The 21,253-nt window shown below is 31.0% G+C and overlaps 1 protein-coding gene across 2 annotated transcripts in view; it reads right to left on the bottom strand.

Annotated features, from left to right (window-relative positions):
- Nucleotides 1-233: 233 nt before the first annotated feature.
- Nucleotides 234-21,253, bottom strand: part of LOC143073445 (polypeptide N-acetylgalactosaminyltransferase 1-like) — a 55,542-nt gene continuing 34,522 nt past the window's right edge. For both annotated transcript variants that reach the window (XM_076248998.1, XM_076248999.1), the window contains exons 2-10: nucleotides 13,308-13,474; nucleotides 10,598-10,775; nucleotides 9,633-9,833; nucleotides 8,662-8,779; nucleotides 8,006-8,194; nucleotides 7,531-7,665; nucleotides 5,770-5,874; nucleotides 4,872-5,006; nucleotides 234-3,057 (exon numbers count right to left, since the gene is read on the bottom strand). In XM_076248998.1, coding sequence (XP_076105113.1) covers nucleotides 2,932-3,057; nucleotides 4,872-5,006; nucleotides 5,770-5,874; nucleotides 7,531-7,665; nucleotides 8,006-8,194; nucleotides 8,662-8,779; nucleotides 9,633-9,833; nucleotides 10,598-10,775; nucleotides 13,308-13,474 — 1,354 coding nt within the window. In that variant the 3' untranslated portion in view covers nucleotides 234-2,931. The remainder of the gene's footprint in view (nucleotides 3,058-4,871; nucleotides 5,007-5,769; nucleotides 5,875-7,530; nucleotides 7,666-8,005; nucleotides 8,195-8,661; nucleotides 8,780-9,632; nucleotides 9,834-10,597; nucleotides 10,776-13,307; nucleotides 13,475-21,253) is intronic.

Below are 21,253 nucleotides of genomic sequence, written 5' to 3'. Positions count from 1 at the left end.
TATGGTGTACTTGTCTTACCTCATATATTCTAATCACGAATGCATTATAAATGGTTATTATTTAAAAAGTGTCATGGCATTTGCACTTCGATACTGACGTCTGTAGTACACAATTATAAGCTAGGAATTTTTGATGAGTTTATTTAAACTAAAGCATCCTGTCTGAGATAACTTGAATATGGTTGCTGGTTTACTCTAAGTAGTTCAAGATATGGTGTTAAGAAAACAACCAAAAGAGCATCATTGTTTAATTTTAAAACAATTGAATTGCATAACAATAATACAAAAACAAAACCCAGAAAGCACCCTTTGAATGTTGCATAACATAATTATATCAATCATTTAACAAGATACAAACAACATATGCCTAAATCACTTACACACACACATTGCAACTATTTACACACATATTCATAAAAAGAGCTATCTATGTATAAATCGTTCGGAATTCTGGAATAGAATTTTTGGTGAATGGAAAGTTACATTTAATTCACAAGTTTTTCAAACTGATTTTTTTTCTTCTTTAAAAGTTAAATTTACGATACACAGTTTGTCCCTCATTTATAGCTGATATTACTTGTTCGATTATGTTTGTATCAGGTTTCATATTTGCAACTAGTAATGTAATATGAGTGATGAACATTTACATGTGAAAGGGACCTAACTCTTCATGAGAAAAGAAACTAATTTGTTACACATGACTGCGCATCTCAATTACACCTGTATAAATTTTACATTTCGACTGTTCAAGTGTTTTTGGAAATTCAAATTAGTATATTAAACCGTTTGTGAAGTTATAAAACATTAAATCATCTACCATGCAAGGAAATGGTCCTGTCTTACAGCTACTGTTTAGTTTCTCTACCTGTTTTTTTTTAATTTAATTTTAGCAGACACAAAACTTAGCATTGCAATTAGATATCAAATTGCAAGACAATTCAACATCTAAATGTATAATAATTCATCAAAAGGGGAAATATCAGCATATGAATAAATGGTAAATTTAAAATGAGTTTACATAAATTCTTGTTTTATATGAACTTCTGTAATTATCGGAACATAATTTTTAAACATAATGATTTTTTAAAACATTCTTAATTAACTGAATTCTTCAGATAGCTAACCCCATGAATAATATATTCATGGCAAGCAGAGACATATTTTTCAACAAATATAATATTACAAAAAAGAACAAAAAATATATTATTTGGCAAAATAAAGATACAATAATGCGGACTAATTGAAAATGTCTTAAACTGACATTTACAATATATTTGCGTGTTTACGAAGTATTAATGAAAGTAAGAAATCATACATTATGCATACACATGTTTCTATGCAATAATAAATGTGATCTTTAAATATACTAACAGGACTATACTGCCTTTGTCAGTCTTGTATACACATTTGAAAAGTTTTTCTTTATCGATCAGCATTACACAACACAAAATACATGGCCCTATTGATGAATTGAGGGATTTGTCGGATTTAAATCCACGATACGCATACCCTGTTACCAAAAAATGTAAAGACCTAAATGAATGTTTAAAAAACATCCCTATTAAATAATTAAAACAAATAATTCTACAAACAATGAAGTGTCTGTTGAGAGGTAAAAATAAGTACATTCTCTTCAATCGAATTAAATTGTCTTTAGAAACATATTCTATCGAAAACCTTAGTCAACACATGATGATGTTGTGGTCCAAATTATAAACAATACAAATTTTTAGTTTCGTCATAAGAATGAATTATATTGGAATGTATCAAAGCTGGTTGTTTGTATACCTATGCAAGATTGATTGATTGTTGGTTGCTTAACGTCCAGTGCACCTATGCAATATATTTTTACATATTTTCTATTAAATGGTTACTATAATATAACTTAAAATTTGGTTCAATATTGACCTTTCATAATCATAGTTTTTTGCTGTTTTTTTAAACCATTTACCCCTGTTCATTTACATTGTATCAAATCTTTAAATGTTAATGGGCTAGGTAATCATCACTTTTGAATATTTAACAATTAATGTTGTGATTGCGTTGTCATTAACTACTTATTTTTTTAATTATAAAGGTATTAAGAATGAGAAACAAAATATTAATTTATAATTAATGGAAACGATGTATAATCATGCTATCACACGTTAACCAAATTCATGCATGATCATTGCACATCAAATTATACAAAAAGAAATACTGCAGTTTGTTTCAGAAATAGTACAAGTTTCAATTTCAAGTTCGAATACAAGAGAGCAAAGCTTATGATTTAATACTAGAAACCACTTGGATACGTTCAAGATAATATTAAGAAGGTGGATTTTAAGAGATCATTAATATACAAAAAGACAAGTTTTGATTATGATCTGAAACTTGGTACATACATGAACGATCATTTGATTTTGATGAATGGATGAATAAACAATAATCTTTAAAACTGTGTAAACAAATGATGGTGATACATCTTTAAGGATGTTTGCTATTCTGTTTGAAAATAACAGGCTTTTAAGAGGAAAAAAATATAACGGAACTAAAATAAAACAGAATATAGGGGGTCTGTGTCCAAGTTTTTGAGATATAAGCCATTGAAAATTATTCTCCCTAGATTTAACATTTGCATCTTTTTTCTTTCAAAACTATAAAAAAAAATACAAGAGTTTAAATCATTTTAAAATAAAGCTTTTAAAATCTATTTGTAATGAATTACTAAAAAGAAGAGTAGGGATATGCGGGAGAAATTGGTAATGACACTACATGGATAAAACCCAGAGAATTCCGAATAACTGACAAAAATAAAAAAGACAAGAGGAGCGAACATCCTTAATATTTGTATAGGTGGAAAAATGAAAAAGTATAATAACAAAAACAAAAACAAACCATCAATAGTGTGCTAACTGTGAATGACAGTTTGAAAGACTAATGGTAGTACTATCAAAAATTATAATGGTTAAACTGCCAATGTTGTGTAACTATTTGACTGTTACATGCACGCATTATTGGACCCTGGCCATCATGATCTAAACAAAATCCACTCTTCATATGTTTCAGAAAGCCACTCTGAAAAAAATAAACGTTCAAATATAAATTAATGAATATTATTTCAATTTTAAACTAGATGTGTCAAAGCGACACTAATGGCCCCTTCCAAAATGTTGAAAAATGTGCAATTTCAATAACACATGTAGACACAAACATGATGGTAGTCACACATATAAAAAATCAGCTCAAAATCTGGAGGCGTATAGGAAAAGTCTGTATAACTGATTTTCAATAATTTTCAAAATTGTAAACCCTTAATTTTGGAAAAAATAAGTGGAGCAGAATGAAAATTAAACTTGATCTGTAACTCATCATTGTTAGCTCACATACCAAAACTCAGCCCAGCATATGAAAGCATTTAGAAAAAAAGGTCCGTATAACTGTGATTTTCAAAAATTTATCAAAGACAAAAGCCCTAAATTACAGCAAAACTTATCGGAGCGGAACGAAACTTAAACTTGATCTGTAACTCATCATGGTTAACACACATACCAAAAATTAGCCCAATATCTGAAGGGGTTTAGAAAAAACTCCGTATAATGGTTTGTTGCAGAATAACGGAATGTCGGAATGACGGAATGACGGAATGACGGAATAACGGACAGGGTAAAACTATATGACACCGACAACTTCGTTGCGGGGCCATAAAAATGATTGATAATGATTGAACGAGCGAAGTATCGACCAAAATAAAAAAAAATATCATAGTTTTATAAATGTTTGAACATTATTGAGATGCATTTCCACTGATTAACGTCATAGACATGATAGACCATAACTGTATAAAAAACGATATCAATATTATCGACATAATGCAATTGCACGCCTATTAAAATAAATATATACAAGATTTTCTAAAAAAAAACAAGATTAACTTTACCTTTGTCATAAGTTAACTGACATGTTTATGGTTCCATGTATGAGGGTAATAATAGGGGTAACTTCATGACGAATAACGGTAAAAATTCTTGCAAAATGACGTAAACGGTAATTTGTGGTGCCTGACGATAAAATGTGCACTTTCTTTTAGACGATAAAAAACATCGACTGATTTTGACGAATTACGTTATATTTTTTTAAAAAGTAGCGGTGACCATAATTATTTAAGACCTCTGGCGAATTGCGATAAGAATATTTTGATGAATTACGGTAAATGTTTTAGCAATTTGACGCTATTTAATGGTAGTCGAAAATGACCGTTTGGTGCATGACGGTAAAGTGCATTCTTACCCTCATCTTTTACGCGACCATAATGAACAAACAAATATTCTAACACCAGAATACTGGCCTTATCCGCGGGTTTCAGAAATAAGAACAAAAACTGATCTGCTTGGAATAAGAATAATTTGTCTGTGTGAAGAAACATATCTTCCTCTGGATTGTTACCTTGCGAACTTTTATGTATAAATCCCTCATACAAAGCTCTTCTTCCTTGTCCGGACTTGAATTAACTTTAGTTTCTTTTTGTTTTATCAGCTTATCAACGTTTGTATTAGGGTTTTGTATTTTTCAAATATTTACTTGTCTCAACCATCATTGAAGAGACATAACTCGTGAAAATGCGCATCTGGTGCAGTACAATAAGTACCAAAATGACGACCGTTAAAATAGTGCAATTCATCTCATGGTCTCAATAAACGGTCATCTTAAACAATCATCGTGACGTTTTATTGTTCCTTTCATCACCGGACCTAGGATATATATTTCTGTGGTGTTTTTATGATCCCATGAATTACCTGACCTTTTGAACAGTCTTCTTACTCAGGAGACCTTATATGGTCCAATTTATCACGTGCTTCTACAGAACAGTATTTTAACACCAAATTACTGACCTTTGTATGGTCCCATTGATCACGAGGACCTATAATGCAGTCTTCTAAAATTGGTCTGGTACCTTCTTGCATATCTTTTACAACTACACACTGTAACGATGTTCGAAGAAGTTTCTCTTTGGTCCATGAAAATCCCTGAATTAGGATTAACAAATTAACGTAGAAATCAAAAGCGATATGGGTACAATTCTAAGAAACTACAGTATAATCACTGAAATGTAACAGCAACTCTTAATGTCAACGTACGGTTTTGACAGCATATATATTACTTAGAAAATCCCAACCCAGATTACTTTAGCTGTATTTTGAAAACCTTTGGATTTTTTTTTAATCTTAAATCAATTGAATTTTGTACTTGATGTTGCCCTCCAACGTTTTTGATTCAAGTGTCAGTGATGAGCCAAAGCAGACGACGTCAGTAACAGGCGTACAAAATAATAATCCAGAGATTTTCTAAAAAAAAAAAAAGAAATCAACAAAGATTCGAAGCTACTGATTTTGTACGCCAGACGCGAGTTTAGTCTATAGAGGATTAACTAGTGACGCTCGAAGTCAATATGTCAGTTTTAGTTACATTTATTCATCTGTGATAAAAGACATAGAACTCAACCAATAAAACATTTCAGAATAACCAGTCAATAAATTAATAGTCATATCTTATAACCATTTGGAAACTAAAAATATTAAGATCAAGCAGCTGACCCACTCTATTTAGGAATTTCCAAACGAATCGTGTAAATTATCATATGTCACGAACTTTGTTTAAATCATCTTTAATATACTTATGTTTAATAACACAAACAGATTATTTTTGAAACTCCTTGAAACAAAATAAACGGTCAAAAATAGCGAAATAAATATCCGAAATCCAAGATGAAGAACATATAAACATCATTACCTGAGTTGCCAGTTTGTAATGGCATATTTCCACATAAAGCGCTTCCGGGGCTTGAAATAAGTAGCTATGATTGTCTAAACATTGATTGTTCTGTAAATTGCGTGCCTACAAAAGAAACAATAGTCTTATTTATGCAAATCAATTTGTTTTATAATTTAATTATTTTCAACAAAAACAAAAATTTGGTGATTGTCGTCGGTTTCCGTCTGACAAAACTTGGTTTATTTTCATAGCATAATTTCTCTTTTGTAAATGACTCACTTTCATGTATAGGGTGTTCTCATTGTTGTGGGCCATATCGTGCTCTATATGAGCTTACATTCACGGTTTTTTACACTTGTTGATAGTTGTTTCATCGGCAATCAAACCTTATATCCTTATTTGAATACATTTCCGACTCCTAAGACGATGATGATGGTGGAGAGGTAGAAAAGGTTAATTTAATGTTTTTTTTTAATCCTACTGGGGTTTGAACCAACTACCTTTATGATAATTATCGCCAGAAAACTTATTCGTTTTCCTCAATTAGAAACTAAACTAAAACGCATAAATAAAGGCAACAGTAGTATACCGCTGTTCGGAATTCATAAATCGAGAGAAAACAAATCCGGGTTACAGACTAAAACTTAGGGAAACGTATCAAATATAAGAGAACTACGACACAACAGAAACACAACACAGAAACGAACTATAATATAACAATGGCCATTTTCCTGACTTGGTACAGAGCATAAAAATACACCAACAAAAAGTCACTATATATACTGTAGGGGTCATGCCATCATATGTCACCCTTTTTAGAATGAGGTCGTGTTGCATTTGCTAAAGTTTTGTGTTGTTCTTGGTATATATCAGATTTCAGTGCTGTCTATCATTTTCTGACGTCAGAAACGGGAAGCAATGCATGTGGTTTTTTAATTTGATAGATGCTTTTGTGCTTTTTTTGTAAATGATTGTTTGTTTTTGAGATTGTAACACAGTGATGACTGCTGTACCGATATTTTGACTATTTTACCTATTATGTCTGTTTTGTTCACGCATCGTTGTAATCATAACGGAATTTGATGCGCCTGTCATACAAGTGAGAGGTTTTACGCTATAAAACCAGATTCAATCCACCATTTTCTACATTTGAAAATACCTGTACCATGTCAGGAATATGACAGTTGTTATCCATTCGTTTGGTGTGTTTTGTGTAGACGAAACGCGCGTCTGGCGTACTAAATTATAATCCTGGTATATGACAGTTGTTATCCATTCGTTTGGTGTGTTTTGTGTAGACGAAACGCGCGTCTGGCATACTAAATTATAATCCTGGTACCTTTGATAACTATTGTCATGATTTTGCCATTTGACAAGGGACTTTCCGATTGAATTTTCCTCGGAGTTTTTGTGATTTTACTTTTTGTGGAAAGTTTTTTTTTATTATCAACTTTGTAATAAATCATGTAGTTAGGATTTGAAATTGTTCTTTTACCGATATTTTGTTATTTTGATAACGTCTTAGCGTAAGCCAGATGTTATTCTGCTTTTGTATAAATGCATTGGCAGCAGCAATACATTATTGGATTTAACATTAGTAACACAAAAGGTTGTCACTATTTAAAGTAGAAATCACTAAGTTTTTTTGAAAATAAGAGTTCCTTTTTTCCTCTTTTGAAATCATAGATTTGTTTGTCTTCCTTTGGCTTGTGAACTTTGATTGTTCCCTTTGTAATTTTTTGCCAATGCATTTGTTTGATGGTAGCTGCTTATACTAACCGATCCCCAAGCAAAAACATTATGATCAAAGATAGACAGTTCCTGCCAGACATTTGTTATAAACCAAGTAAAATTTTTACACTGTAATTTTTCCTTCAGCTTAAATCGTTCTGATAAATCACCAGCATTAATAGTCTGAAATAGAAGAAAACCGAAATGAATAGTTACACGAGTTTCAGTGTATAAGTAACAATCAATGTTGTAGAACAAGTATAAGAACAAGTATATCCTTCTAGTACATACAGATTGTACTTCAAGAGAATGCTGAATGTCTCATTTCAATGCAAGCTTTTGAAAATTTATTATTATTCCGATGTTAACACTGATTCTTAGCTCGTATTAACACTGATTCTTAGCTCGTATTTTTCTTTGTACATATTTTTGTGAGAACTTCAGTTAACTGTTTACTTTTTGAATGATGAATCATGTTTTATTGATACGCTCAATATATATACATATCTTAATCAAATCATACCGCCATTTCCGGGAAATGATCATAAACAAACTGTTTATGATTTGGTTCCATCCACACCTCTACTGCCCGTTTGTAATTATAAACCTCAATATTCCTTCTACCACCGGGAAAGTCGTAGGGCTGTACACGTGCTATATGCCCGAGATGAGAGCAAGGGAGGTGAACAAAGCGTCCTCCACACATCCATACCTTAAATAACAACAAAAACTTCATACATAAACAACCTATATAATGTTAAGGCAATAATCTAATTAAGATATTGTATTTTACAGTAATGTTTCATTTAAATTAACCAACGTTGCATAGATATGAGTTTCAAGATGTGACGAAAAAAGTAAAATACTGAGAGCGTCATTGAGACAATAAAGCCGTCAAGAATATCCAATTGTCAATGTCAATGATATACGACTTATAAGGTACATATCGCTCCAATACACTTTAAAACATAATAGAGGTATAGTAAAGACATTTATGAGATAACAAAACAATAGTTTTGTTCAGTTGCCTAGGCAACATGTTCTCGTATTGTCCATTTAGACATTATATTTCTACCACTCTGCGTAATACCAATAAGGTTTAAGACAATATAATCATCTTCAATTCAAACATAATTAAAAATTGCATGTGTGCATATTCAATGAACAATTGATACATACCCTCCAAGACATTTCTAGATTTTCACCACCCCATACAGTCATGCCTTCATCATAAGCACCAATCTCACCAAAATATTTACTGTCTACGGCATAAGCAGCACCAACCATTACCGTACCTCTGAAATATAATGATTAGAAGAAAAATGATAATGAAAGGCAAATTAATTGTGTTTCGTAAAATTATACTCAAAACATAGGCATATTAACTGGTCTCTGACATGTTTTAATGATTTGCTATCCTTTCCTATGTGTTTATTGGGTAAAAGGTCAAATCATAAAAACGAACGACGATGAAAATTCAATATCTATTCATTTGCTACGATCTTTCTAATGCTAATGACATGTAAAACTTTAAAAATATACAATTAGAAATTTGCAAGCATAGATTTAATGATAATATACTTCATATCATGTAAATGCATTACCTAAGAACCCTAAAAAAATATTGAATGCTGTCTTTAGCTGTTTTAGTTGGCTTTGCTCTATTGATAATGACACGTACAACTACAAAACGTACCATAAGAAATGTGCAAGATAATTATATATTACTTATCCTGAATATGTATACCTAAGAACAGTCAAAATTGCTTATTTCCTGCGTGAGTGTTAACTTAACATTATGTGAAGTCGTAGATTGTTTTCCAGTAAAACTGATATTTCTAATTTAAATTAATTGTGAACACCATGCAAGTTTCAGAGCACTGGCTACGAAGCGGCTAGCTATGTCGAATAAAAGTAATCAATCATATTTTAATTCAATGACGCATTAGTCTATTTTCAGAATTTACCTTTCTAGTCATTCCATTTTATTTGATATTTTTTAGCCTTTCAAGAGTTTAAGAGATGTTGTAATAATTGTATGAAAATAATACTTAATTTGACCTGTAAAGTGTTCCAATACGTGTTAAGATTACTATCACAAATAGATTTAAAGTTAAACTACTTCTCCTGATATTAAAATATTTACATACGGCCTTACGTCTTCCTCTGTTGCTCCAATCTGATCCTGCCTGAAGAAAGTTTCGAAAAACACAAGTCTCCAATCAAACCCATATCGAGTCATATAACCCTCGTTAAAACGATATTCAAAACTTTCCGCATTCACATAATCAAGTACACCCATAGCTATTGTTTTTCTGTCCTTTTTAACTTCTGTAAGTAAGGGTTGTAACCTGAAAGAGAGTGATTGATATAATATGAAAACGTATTTTCAAGGAATCTGACAGTTGTTTTCAATTTATTCTGTTGAATGAAATAGTAAAGGGTTTGATTTTGTCTGGATTCATGAATTTTTCCCCTTTTCAAATTACCATAGAATTGATCATTTAGAAAAAAAAAGTAATAAGTAGAGGTGAACTCTTCACTTGTAAACATCTACTTCAAAAAGACAAGGACTGAAAAATCATAATTTATTTTAACGTTTTGTCATTACCATCACACTTTTTTCCATCGTACCACTTTCTCGTTGTTATTGTTAGTCCTTAATAGATTCTTCATTTATCTGAACAAAACATTTGGTGAAATACTATAAAATAACCAATATAAAAAGGAAGCGATATTTTCATATTCCTCTTAATATGTAATAGTAATAAGAATATTTTCTTTGTCTAAAATCCAAACACTAAATAGTAGCAAATTGTGGTAATGACAGGGGTCCTCAATGAAGAAATGAACCCCTGGAACCTTATCATACTTCTCACATAGCGAACTTAAACGGTACTACAACTGAAAGCATTACTAGTTTTAAGATGGTCATAACCAGAATGCACAAATGGTGTTCTTGGGTTATATTGTAAATGGTACATGAACATTTTAAAATTTTATAACTTCTGTAGCTTTGAAATGTAGTCGATTTCAACAGTTTCAATATCCGTGTTTGGATTTTTTATACATGCCAAAAATGATTAATTTTTAATGTTATACTTAAGTATCTTACCAGTCGATATTGACTTCCATATGACTGTCAAAGAACACAACAACTTGTCCAGTAGATTCCCGCCATCCTTTTAACCGAGCCTTGATTAAGCCTAAACGCGAAGGGTTACGTAAGACTTTTATTATGCCTTTGGGAAAATTGTCACTAATATACTCATCTAGTGGCCTTTTCAGCTCAGCTGTAATATTAAATAAAAGTGGTTATATCACATGTCATCTGTAATTATAATCATTTGCTTAGGTTTTCATTTGTTCATGACTAATTGTAAATATGAGATATACGTAAATGAGACAGTAACAAAAAGAAGGAAATATAAAAAAGATGTGGAATAACTAACTGACAAAACAAACCCAACTTTCCAAAATCACAATAAACCTGAACCTCGAGGAAAATTAAAAACGAAAAGTCCCTAATCAAAGACAGAATCAAAAGCTCAAACACATCAAACAAATGGATAACAACAGTCATATTCCTGACTTGGTACAGGTATTTTTTAATTAGAATAAGGTGGATGATATACACAAGAGGCCAAAATGACACTAAAATAAACAGCTTTAGGTCACCGTAAAGCCTTCAGAAATAGGCAAATCCCATTAGAACATCTGCAGGGCAAATAGGCTATTTAAGTAATGTTTTTGTTTGTGTATTATTTTTTTAGGGTGAGGGATTTTTTTTTTAAATCTTTATCCAAGATCACAAAGTGATCATATCAGTAAACAGATACATTGCTAAATTGTAAGTATCCTTTTAAAATAAATTACTATAACATAAATCATTTTATTTTCAATTGACTATAAGTCGTTTTCTTTTAAGATTTTTCGTTAGATAAATTTGACAACAAAATATCTACAGACATTGCAACATAGCTAATCTACCTCACAAAATTAATATGCAACCTAGAAAAAAACTACAAACAATTGATAAAAACCAAAATCGGTTGGTTGTTGTGTTTCATATCCCACACGGTATCTTCAGAGTCGAAAGTAAATACAAGGAATACACAAATTTGTACAGAAATAATGTAAAATAATTATTGAATATGAAATAAAAATGTAAATATTTGTTTTATATGTGACCACGTCTTAAGTTTGTTGACATTGTTATGTCTGGTTGTTTAATCTATGGTAACACTTCGTTTTTATCTTTGAACGACCCGTCTCCCCAGATAAAGTGTGTCAACGGGAAGATACAAATCTTAAACTAATAATAACATGAGATTGGAAAATCGATATTTGGTTATTAAAATAAATAGTATTTAAACCTAAATAAAATCTTATAACTATTTATATACCTCTATTTTGATTATTGTACATATTATGTCTGTTTTTTTCACGCATCGTTGTAAATATAATGGAATTTGATGCGACTGTCATAAGTGAGAGGTTTAGTGCTATAAAACCAGGTTCAATCCATCATTTTCTACATTTGGAAATGCTATCAAGTCAGGAATATGACAATTGTTGTCCATTCGGTTGGTGTGTTTTATCATTTGATTTTGTCATTTGACTAAGGACTGTCCGTTTTGAATTTTTCCTCGGAGTTTAGTATTTTTGTGATTTTACTTTTTATACAAAAAATATTCGTAATAAACAACATAATACAAAAACATATGTTCTTGTTAAACACACAAATATTTAACCAGACAGTGAGTCAATTTGTAGTACAACAATAATATTAAAGCAGCATTATATCAACATGTTATGTTTTGGTGCTTCTCCATTAGAGAAAAACCAAATGATCGTCAATTTAATGTTAGTAACTTGTATTTGTAGATGGTAGTTTTTTGAATTATTGACAATCTTTCCAGACTGAGAACTAGCATATGAAAACCTAAAACTGTTTTTTGATTGCTGATGTTTGGGGCTATGATATTGATGTGTAACACTTATTTTGTTATCCTCAAAACATACACAATAGTTTCAAGATGACAAAATTAAGTCTATAATGGATCCCTGCAATCATGTTAGTTTTGAATTTGAAAGTGTTTTTTTAGTACGACAATACTATTGAAAAGGAATTAGAAACACCCACTGAGAAGTTTCATAAAGGACGAGCTGATCTTATTAATTTCAAATTATAACATATGACAAACTTTAATAACCACAATTCGCCTTTTCAGAATCTAGAGCACTACGGGCAATCTCATTGTTCGTACACCAAAAATGAAAATAACGTTACGTCGTTGGTTGAATTTCCATTTGTTAAGTACGTTTCAAACAAATCACAACGTTTTGGTGTACGCTTTTGAAAATATAACCTAGAATGCATTAGATTCTGAAACGGCGAATTCTATGACCACAGCATTCAATGGTAAGGGGTTTGCATTTACCTTACCACGAGTAGACATTTATGCAAAGGCATTCGCTTTTAATGAATATCTTTAAATATATATTTTGAATTCAAATAGATTGTATTTGATTTACAAAATTTTGGAAAGACTTATTTCCCTTTAATTGCCTTGTTAGAGGTCATCATCATTGTTATTGGAATATGGAGATTGTTATCTAATATTTCGTGTCTATGTATGTTGGCGTTTCTTTTTGTTGCACTTCGGTGTTACTGTTGTTCCTTTATTTTCCTCTTATAGTTGAGGTTTTTCCCTCGGTTTTGTTTTTGTACCCGAATTTTTTTCCCTCTATCGATTTATGACTTTTGAACACCGGTTTACTATTATTGCCTTAATTTATCATCAACCTTGAAATCAACCTACCCATCTGACTGTTGTCATCTACCAATATAATCTCTTGAAGTAAATGTCTAGGAGTTCTGTTTATTATGCTGTATAACGTTCGAATTAAAATCGATGGCCATTCGTCATAAAATGGAATTATGATACTTGTTGTAGGGAGATCATGCGCGTAAGTCCTGTATTTACACCTGAAATTAGAGAAAATAAAATTCGAAACCTGTTACAAATAATAATTATACAGTTTGATTTTGTTTTTTAAAGTTTATCGATGACGACTGAGCATCATAATTGAGGGGGAAAGGGGGGGGGGGAGTCATAATTCATGTGTCAACAAAAGATACGCAACACAAATAGTCAATATTGTAGAACGACACAAAGTCAGATTTTACTTGCGTTTTCTTAAAGTGCGAAGCTATCTAGTATTGGTTCATTTCTCGTTGCTACCCAAAATAAAAAATCCGAAATGTTTTTTTTTTTTAAGGCAAGTGAATATATAAGTCACTGTTTGCTAGTAGATGACAGAATGTCACAATGGCACGATTACTTGTACTTCAAACGACCAGGAGTTTAATGTATGTACTATCTTCTGTTCTTATGTTCAACCTTAAGTAACCATAATGATCAACGATTTAGCGTGTTGTTCTACTGATTTAATTATTTTTTTAAATTTTAATTTTCAAGCAATTTTACTGCATCTTTTACTTCAAATCATATAACTTCATTCAAGTTGTCAATGATTTGAATAGGTCATTTTCTTCGTGTTGGACGATCTAAAGAGTGAAAAAGCTACAAAACTCATCACAGATGCAAACTTAATAATAGTGTACGCCCGACGTACATTTTGATTACAAAAGACTAAAACGCTCGAATAAAACAAGTTAAAAGGCAGGAAATGCATTTCCAAAAGAGAAACATTCCTGTACATTTCTTATTACAAACATAGTATGACCTACCTACAAGTTCAAAAAGATCTTTAGAAACAAATTTAATTAACTTTTGAATAGTGCAGTTTATTCAGAAATATTGGTTCGTTACGTAATAAAAATTATATTTTGATGAGACTTTAACAAGTTTGTAATCCTGTGGTATGACGTAATATTAGTGGTTGCTCAGCAAACATGGGTCTTTTGACATGTTTTTGACAGATGACATGTTTAAAAGAGTGTTCTTAGCAGTGAACCACTTCGTATCTATATCTGCTTTCCACACGTAAGTCCAATATCAAAAATACTTTCCTGACGTATACGATATGGCTTTATGCTTGTTATTTTGTTTTTCTATCGTTTATAAAATGAATAACATGAATGGAACTGAATGTGACAACTTGTTTTGTGTTTATATTTACTTGTTTACAGCTGACTTTATACACGTTTATATTGAAGAAGTAGGGCGAACAAACAAAAATTCATAATGCAAAAAATCCCAAACCCGGTTGTTTTGAAAATCTGCTGAACCAAATGCGCTGGTATTTTTTGATCTACTGGTAAAATTTCAATAACTTCTGAATGAGCACACCAACGATTATAAGGCATTTCAATCCTATAAGTATACCGGATAGAATGTAAGGTATGTTCTCTTTTAAAGAATACGTAATGATGCAGAATTTTACGTGGAATATGATTACCAGTACAATAAGCAAACCGACTTTGATAAACTGTTAAATGTTATTTGATTGATTTACAGTACTTAAATATTTTTTTTGATTTGTACAGTGTAATTTCAAGATTTATTCATTTCCTATTTTCCTATTTATTTGCTATTTAATTGTTTTGATCAATTCAAAACATCAAAATAGATTTCTTTTTCATATAATAAATCAAATGCACTAACATATTTCTCAATGAAAAGGGCATAAACTGTGTGGGAACGTTTCGTGTCAAAGATAAGGGACTATGTGACAATTAAACACACCTTATCTTAAAAACTAAAACAGCGAATATGTCCATGAAATATATTGTATTCAAGTTTTAGCCTACACATTATAATATTAACGAAACGATTGTTCTGTACCACATACGAAAACTGTTTTGATTTGAGCCTCACTGATGAGGCTTTTGTATGCAAATCCAGCGTCTATCGTACAAAAGTTTAATCCTGGATGTTATTGTCTAATTAAAGTATAATTAAAAAAAATTTCAAAATGTAAATATGTTGATTTCGATACTTGAAATGTGGTCTTAAAAAAACAATGTGAATTTCTTTCAGATTTCATTTTTTTTAACTTCTATTGACTTATTTGATGACTTTATAGTTTAAAGTTTACCATCATTACACTCATCAATCAAACAGAAATATTTTAATTGTCACCATTCCTCAGTATATTTATCTATAAACAGATGTATCAATAAACTCATCATAGATACCAACACAGCTGTTGTACAAAACAATTACATTCTAATCGGGTGGGTTAGGTCAATCTTGAAATTACATAGACGAAAACAGGTTTTAAAAACCTACTGGTAGTTGTATTACTTTTTTTCTAGTAAGACACAAAAAAGTAATATTGTATATGATATCATTATAAATAAAAACGAAGAAGAAAGCAAGCATAATATCTCGAATTTTAAATGTTCATCATTAATAATCAGAAGTTTAATTAATCTTGTTAAAGACATTATTTAAAGAGATTCGGTTTTTCTTCAATTTACATGCAGTAACAATTGAGTCCTGTGGTCGCATAGCACCATGCGTATTTATTCATTTACACATCCTACGCTATTTATTTCTATCTTATATTGAGAGTGATAATGTAGAATTTGAGGAAAAAAATATGAGAATCACACAGATTATGTTCATAACGAGACGAACATATCAGTGATAATGCATCTGTAACACAGATATTCCATAGCAGTGAAACATAACCTTCTACGATGGCCGAAGTGAGCCGACAAAAATACTATTTAACTTTGTACAGAAAGTTTGAACATAGTACTTTCTTGTTGTTTTACTTCCTGGTTAAAAGATAGTACTATGACAGAAAGTTTGTACATAGTACTATCTTCAAGTTGTTGTTTTACTTCCGGATTAAAAGATAGTACTCTTGTTTTTTACTTCTTTGGTTTTTTTCTTGTTTTTTTACTTCCGGGTAAAAAGTTAGTACTCTGTACAGACAAGTTTGTACAGTGTACTATCTTTTTATGGGATGATTTTGTGGAGACTATCTATTTGATTTATTTAAATAAACGCATCTGAGCTCACCCATGAGAATAAATGTTAGGCCCGGTGTTTCTGCCGTGTTTGGGGAAAATCCTGACTTTCAAATTGATGACTTGGACTTACCATTTTTAAACTGTATTGCAATTACTCTGGTTAGCAATAATCCTCTATTTGTAAAAATCTTGATAGGAAACGCAAGCCCTGCAATTTCGGATCAACTTCAAGATACTCTATATACAGACTTTGTTGGAATGTGAAATTAACTAGAAGATCTAAAGAGCCTGTGTCGCTCACCTTGGTCTATGTGTATATTAAACAAGCCTAAGGGACACAGATGGATTTATGACAAAATTGGGTTTTGGTGATGGTGATGTGTTTGTAGATATTACTGTACTGAACAATCTTGCTGTTAACAATATATCTGTCTATAATGCACTTTGCCCAGTAGTTACAGAGAAAAACATTTTGTAAAATTTACCTGAATTTACAAAATTTATGAAAATTGTTAGAAATTGACTAAAAAGGGCAATAACTCCTAAAGGGGTCAATTGACCATTTTTCTCATCATGACTTATTTTTAGGTCTTCCTTTGCTGTACATTATTATTGTTTACAGTTTATCTCTATCTATAATAATATTAGAGATAATAACCAAAAAGGCAAATTTTCCTCAAAATAACCAATTCAGGGGCAGCAACCCAACAACCTGTTGTCCTATTCATCTGAAAATTTCAGGGCAGATAGGTGTTGACTTTTATCAATTTAATCAATTTAACCCCCAAGTCAGATTTGCTCTAAATGCTTTGGTTACAGAATTATAAGCCAAAATCTAAATTTTACCCCTATGATCTATTTTAAGCCATGGCAGCCATCTTGGTTGGCTGGCTGGGTCACCGGACACATTTTTTAAACTCAATACCCCAATGATGATTGTTGCCAAGTTTGGTTAAAGTTTGGTTAAACTTGGCCCAGTAGTTTCAGAGAAGAAGATTTATGTAAAAGATTACAAAAATTTAAAAAAAATTGTAAAATTGACTATAAAGGACAATAACTCCTTAAGGGGTCAACTGACCATTTTGGTCATGTTAACTTATTTGTAGATCTTACTTTGCTGAACATTATTGTTGTTTACAGTTTATCTCTAGCTATAATAATATTCAAGATAATAGCCAAAAACAGGCAAAATTTCCTTAAAATGACCAATTCAGGGGCAGCAACCTAACAACCGGTTGTCTGATTTATCTGAAAATTACAGAGCAGATAGATCTTGACTTGATAAACAATTTTACCACTGTCAGATTTGCTCTTAATGCTTTGGTTTCACAGTTATAAGCCAAAATCTACCTGTTTACCCTATGTTCTATTTTTAGCCATGGTGGATATCTTGGTTGGCTGGCCGGGTCACCGGACACATTTTTTGAACTAGATACCCCAATGTTGATTGTGACAAAGTTTGGTTAAATTTGGCACAGTAGCTTCAGAGGAGAAGATTTTTGTAAAAGTTAACAGACGACGCCGGACGACGACGACGACGACGATGGACGACGGACGCCAAGTGATGAGAAAAGCTCACCTCTGGGCCAGGTGAGCTATAAATAAGTATAAATATTTCTGGTTTTTCAATGGTGCTCTTTTCTAAGTATATTATGTTTCCTCTAACACTAGAAAACTTGCCATAGTCAGGTAGGGCCCAACTTGCACATTTTGCATTCGACTAATAAACAATTTTGAAACAAACAAAGCAATACACTAAATCATGCTTCAAAGTTACACCATAAATTTAGATTTCAGGCAATAAAATCCGGATGCAAGTATGTTCTAGATAAATATTAAGTTTCATAAATTTTAGATTACTACGATTTGTGTTAATGTATAAAGGATAATGCTGTACATAGTTAATCAATTCGAAATCGCATCATATATCTATATTTATATTATCTTGAAATCCTCGGCCAAAAAAATGTTTTTTTTCACAATTTGTACTTTTTAGGAAATACCAATTTTGAGCACCGGGTATCAATTTGGAATAGTAAAATGTACTTACATAGAAGTTTTTTTTGCAAGTTAGACAAAATTTGTTCTATTGAAACAAATTTAATTAACTTTTGAATTGGGCAATTTATTCAGAAATATTGGTTCATGACTAAATAAAAATTATATTTTGATTAGGCTTTAACAAGTTTTAATCATACAATATGACGTAATATTAGTAGTTGCTCAGGAGATATGGAATTTTTGACATGTTATTGACAGATGACATGTTTAAAAGAGTGTCCTTTGCAGTGAACCTCTGCGTATATACTAGAACACACCCGTGATATCGCGGGTCCGTGACTGAATTAAAGTATATAACTATGCGTAAGCCTTATCTTAGAATTGGTATTGTCATCTGATAAAATAATGCCGATTATAAGATATACAGTTTTCTCTGCTGTCAAAATCTTTCTGTTTTAACCCGTCGACCTGGAACTTATCAATTATTGTTTTTATTAATTATTTGAAAACAAAAGGTCCTGGAATGGAATAAAGTTGAATTTTTTCATTCGCTGTTTTACGTCATGCCCGCTAACAAATTGAAAAGTGTACCTATACGCCTTGTTTTAAATCCAGATTTTTAGTATTCGTATTGTTATCGTATAAAATCTTACTGATTAAAATACTACAATAGAGAACAATTTGACAATGATTGAGTTTAGTAGTGTCAACCCTGTGATTATGACCTGTGTATATAGCAAAATACTAAATACACCATTTGGTTGTGCGCCTGTTAGAGGTGGAACGTACAAATAAGGTAATAGGTAACATAACAAGTGAATATACTATTGGTATTGGTATCGGATTCGACCCGGAACTTGTTAATTATTGGCACTATTAATTATGTGTAAAACAAAAGGGTCTGGAGTGGTGTAATTTTTAATCTACCCCATTGTCCTATATTAGCGTGTATATAAAGTTGAATTCTTTGATTTGTCGTTTTTACCCTATGATGGCTGACAAATTGGACCTCGTTATTTAAATTTAGTATTATAGATATGTTTCTGCATTCCTCAGGCATGTCTAATATTTGCTTTCCAAACGATTTTCAAAGTCCAATACCAAATATACTAGCCTGACGTACACGATACTGCTTTGGGCTGGTTATTTTGTTTTTATCGTTTTTACAATGAAGACTATGAAGACCATTGAAAGCATTTTGAAAAATGAAATAAAAATGTAGATTTATTGGATATATAAATGGGTTTTATCAGTTTAAGTTCAGCAGATGTTGTCATTTTATTGATGACCATACAAGGATTTTGCCTTACAGGAGTTGTCCCCATCTTTTAATGTCGAGTGTATTATTGCAATTTTAATAAAACATTCGGGTTGGTACTTTTGTTTTCTATTGATAATATTTCTTAAAAATCTACATACTTAAAAATTACACAGACACGCCAACACAAGTGAAGAGCTATAAACATCTACTTGCGTTTATAAAAGGATGCCGGACGTTAAATTAGATAAAACGTAAAATAACAACAATACCAAACTCCAGAAATTTAAAACTAAAGTTCCTTAACTAATGACAATATCAAAAGTTCAAACACATCAAACGAATGGAATAACTGTCATATTTCTGACTTGGTACAGGTATTTCTTTATGTAGAAAATGGCCAGTTTAACCTGGGTTTATACTAGTAGCTAGGTAAACCTCTCATATAAATATGACAGATAGAAAAGAATAGTTTTAATTTACTGTAACCCTGGCGGTAAACGGTGACTCTACCTTACAGAATATTTATGAATGAAACAGACTTGAACTGTGTAAGAAGGTTTCGTGACAAAGATAACAGATTATATGAATATTAAACACATCATATCTTAAAAACTAAAACAGCGAATATGATTCATAAAAATATAATAGATTTTTTTTATATATTTCTTGTGCACTTGTATTACTTTGTGGTTGTTATTCGTATTGTAACTGGATAATGTTATCTTACAACAACCAGTATTAACTTTGTTTTCGATCTCATTTCAATCAAAAGTAGCTTTAAACTTTTACACAAATTTCAATATTTCCATATTTTTTTTCTTTACATAATACATAAACTTTGAAAACATTTTGATTTAATTACTTTCAGATTATTTTTTTTTTATTACTACTTTGTACATGAATTGTCCTTTTTGATGAATGAATAATTGACGGTTTACAACATTACATAGCATATTAATCTATTGTAATAAAAAATCATAATATCTAATAAAATTTGTAGATTTAGCTAACTAAGTCCTTATATTTGTAAAAGTAACATTCGTTTATAGTGGAAAATTGTTTTAAGGGGGCTCCTGGGTATAAATCATTTTTTTTTTCAAATATAGGATTTCGCTTTATTTTTTTATAAAAGAACTTTATCATATACAAATATATGAAATAAAAAAATGGTGTCACCGTTCATTAAGCTCACAATCTGCCTCCGGAAGAAGCATACATTTTTGTTAATGTCCTTTTTTTCTGTTGAACTAATAGGAGAAATAGAGGTTATATCGAAATAAAAAAATAACCTAATTACTGAAATCGCTTAAATCTTACAATCATTTAGTTTATGTAGAGCCTATTTGAAAACAATAATAAAAAATATAGGTCACCGATGAGTTAAAAAAGATATTTTAAATTTAATTCCAAAAAATGGCATTTTTGCACCAAAGGGAGATACTTTGGAGCTTTTTCAATGATATAAACATTTTAAAAGTCATCTGGGGCCAAACCGAATCGATTTTTTTGGGTTGATTTTTGAACAATATCATAAAGTAATAACTAATAGTGTAATA

This window comes from Mytilus galloprovincialis, chromosome 4 (assembly GCF_965363235.1).
Source record: "Mytilus galloprovincialis chromosome 4, xbMytGall1.hap1.1, whole genome shotgun sequence".
Lineage (NCBI taxonomy): Eukaryota > Metazoa > Mollusca > Bivalvia > Mytilida > Mytilidae > Mytilus > Mytilus galloprovincialis.
The sequence above is the reverse complement of the archived record's forward strand: the minus strand, read 5'-3'. Positions and strand labels throughout refer to the sequence as shown.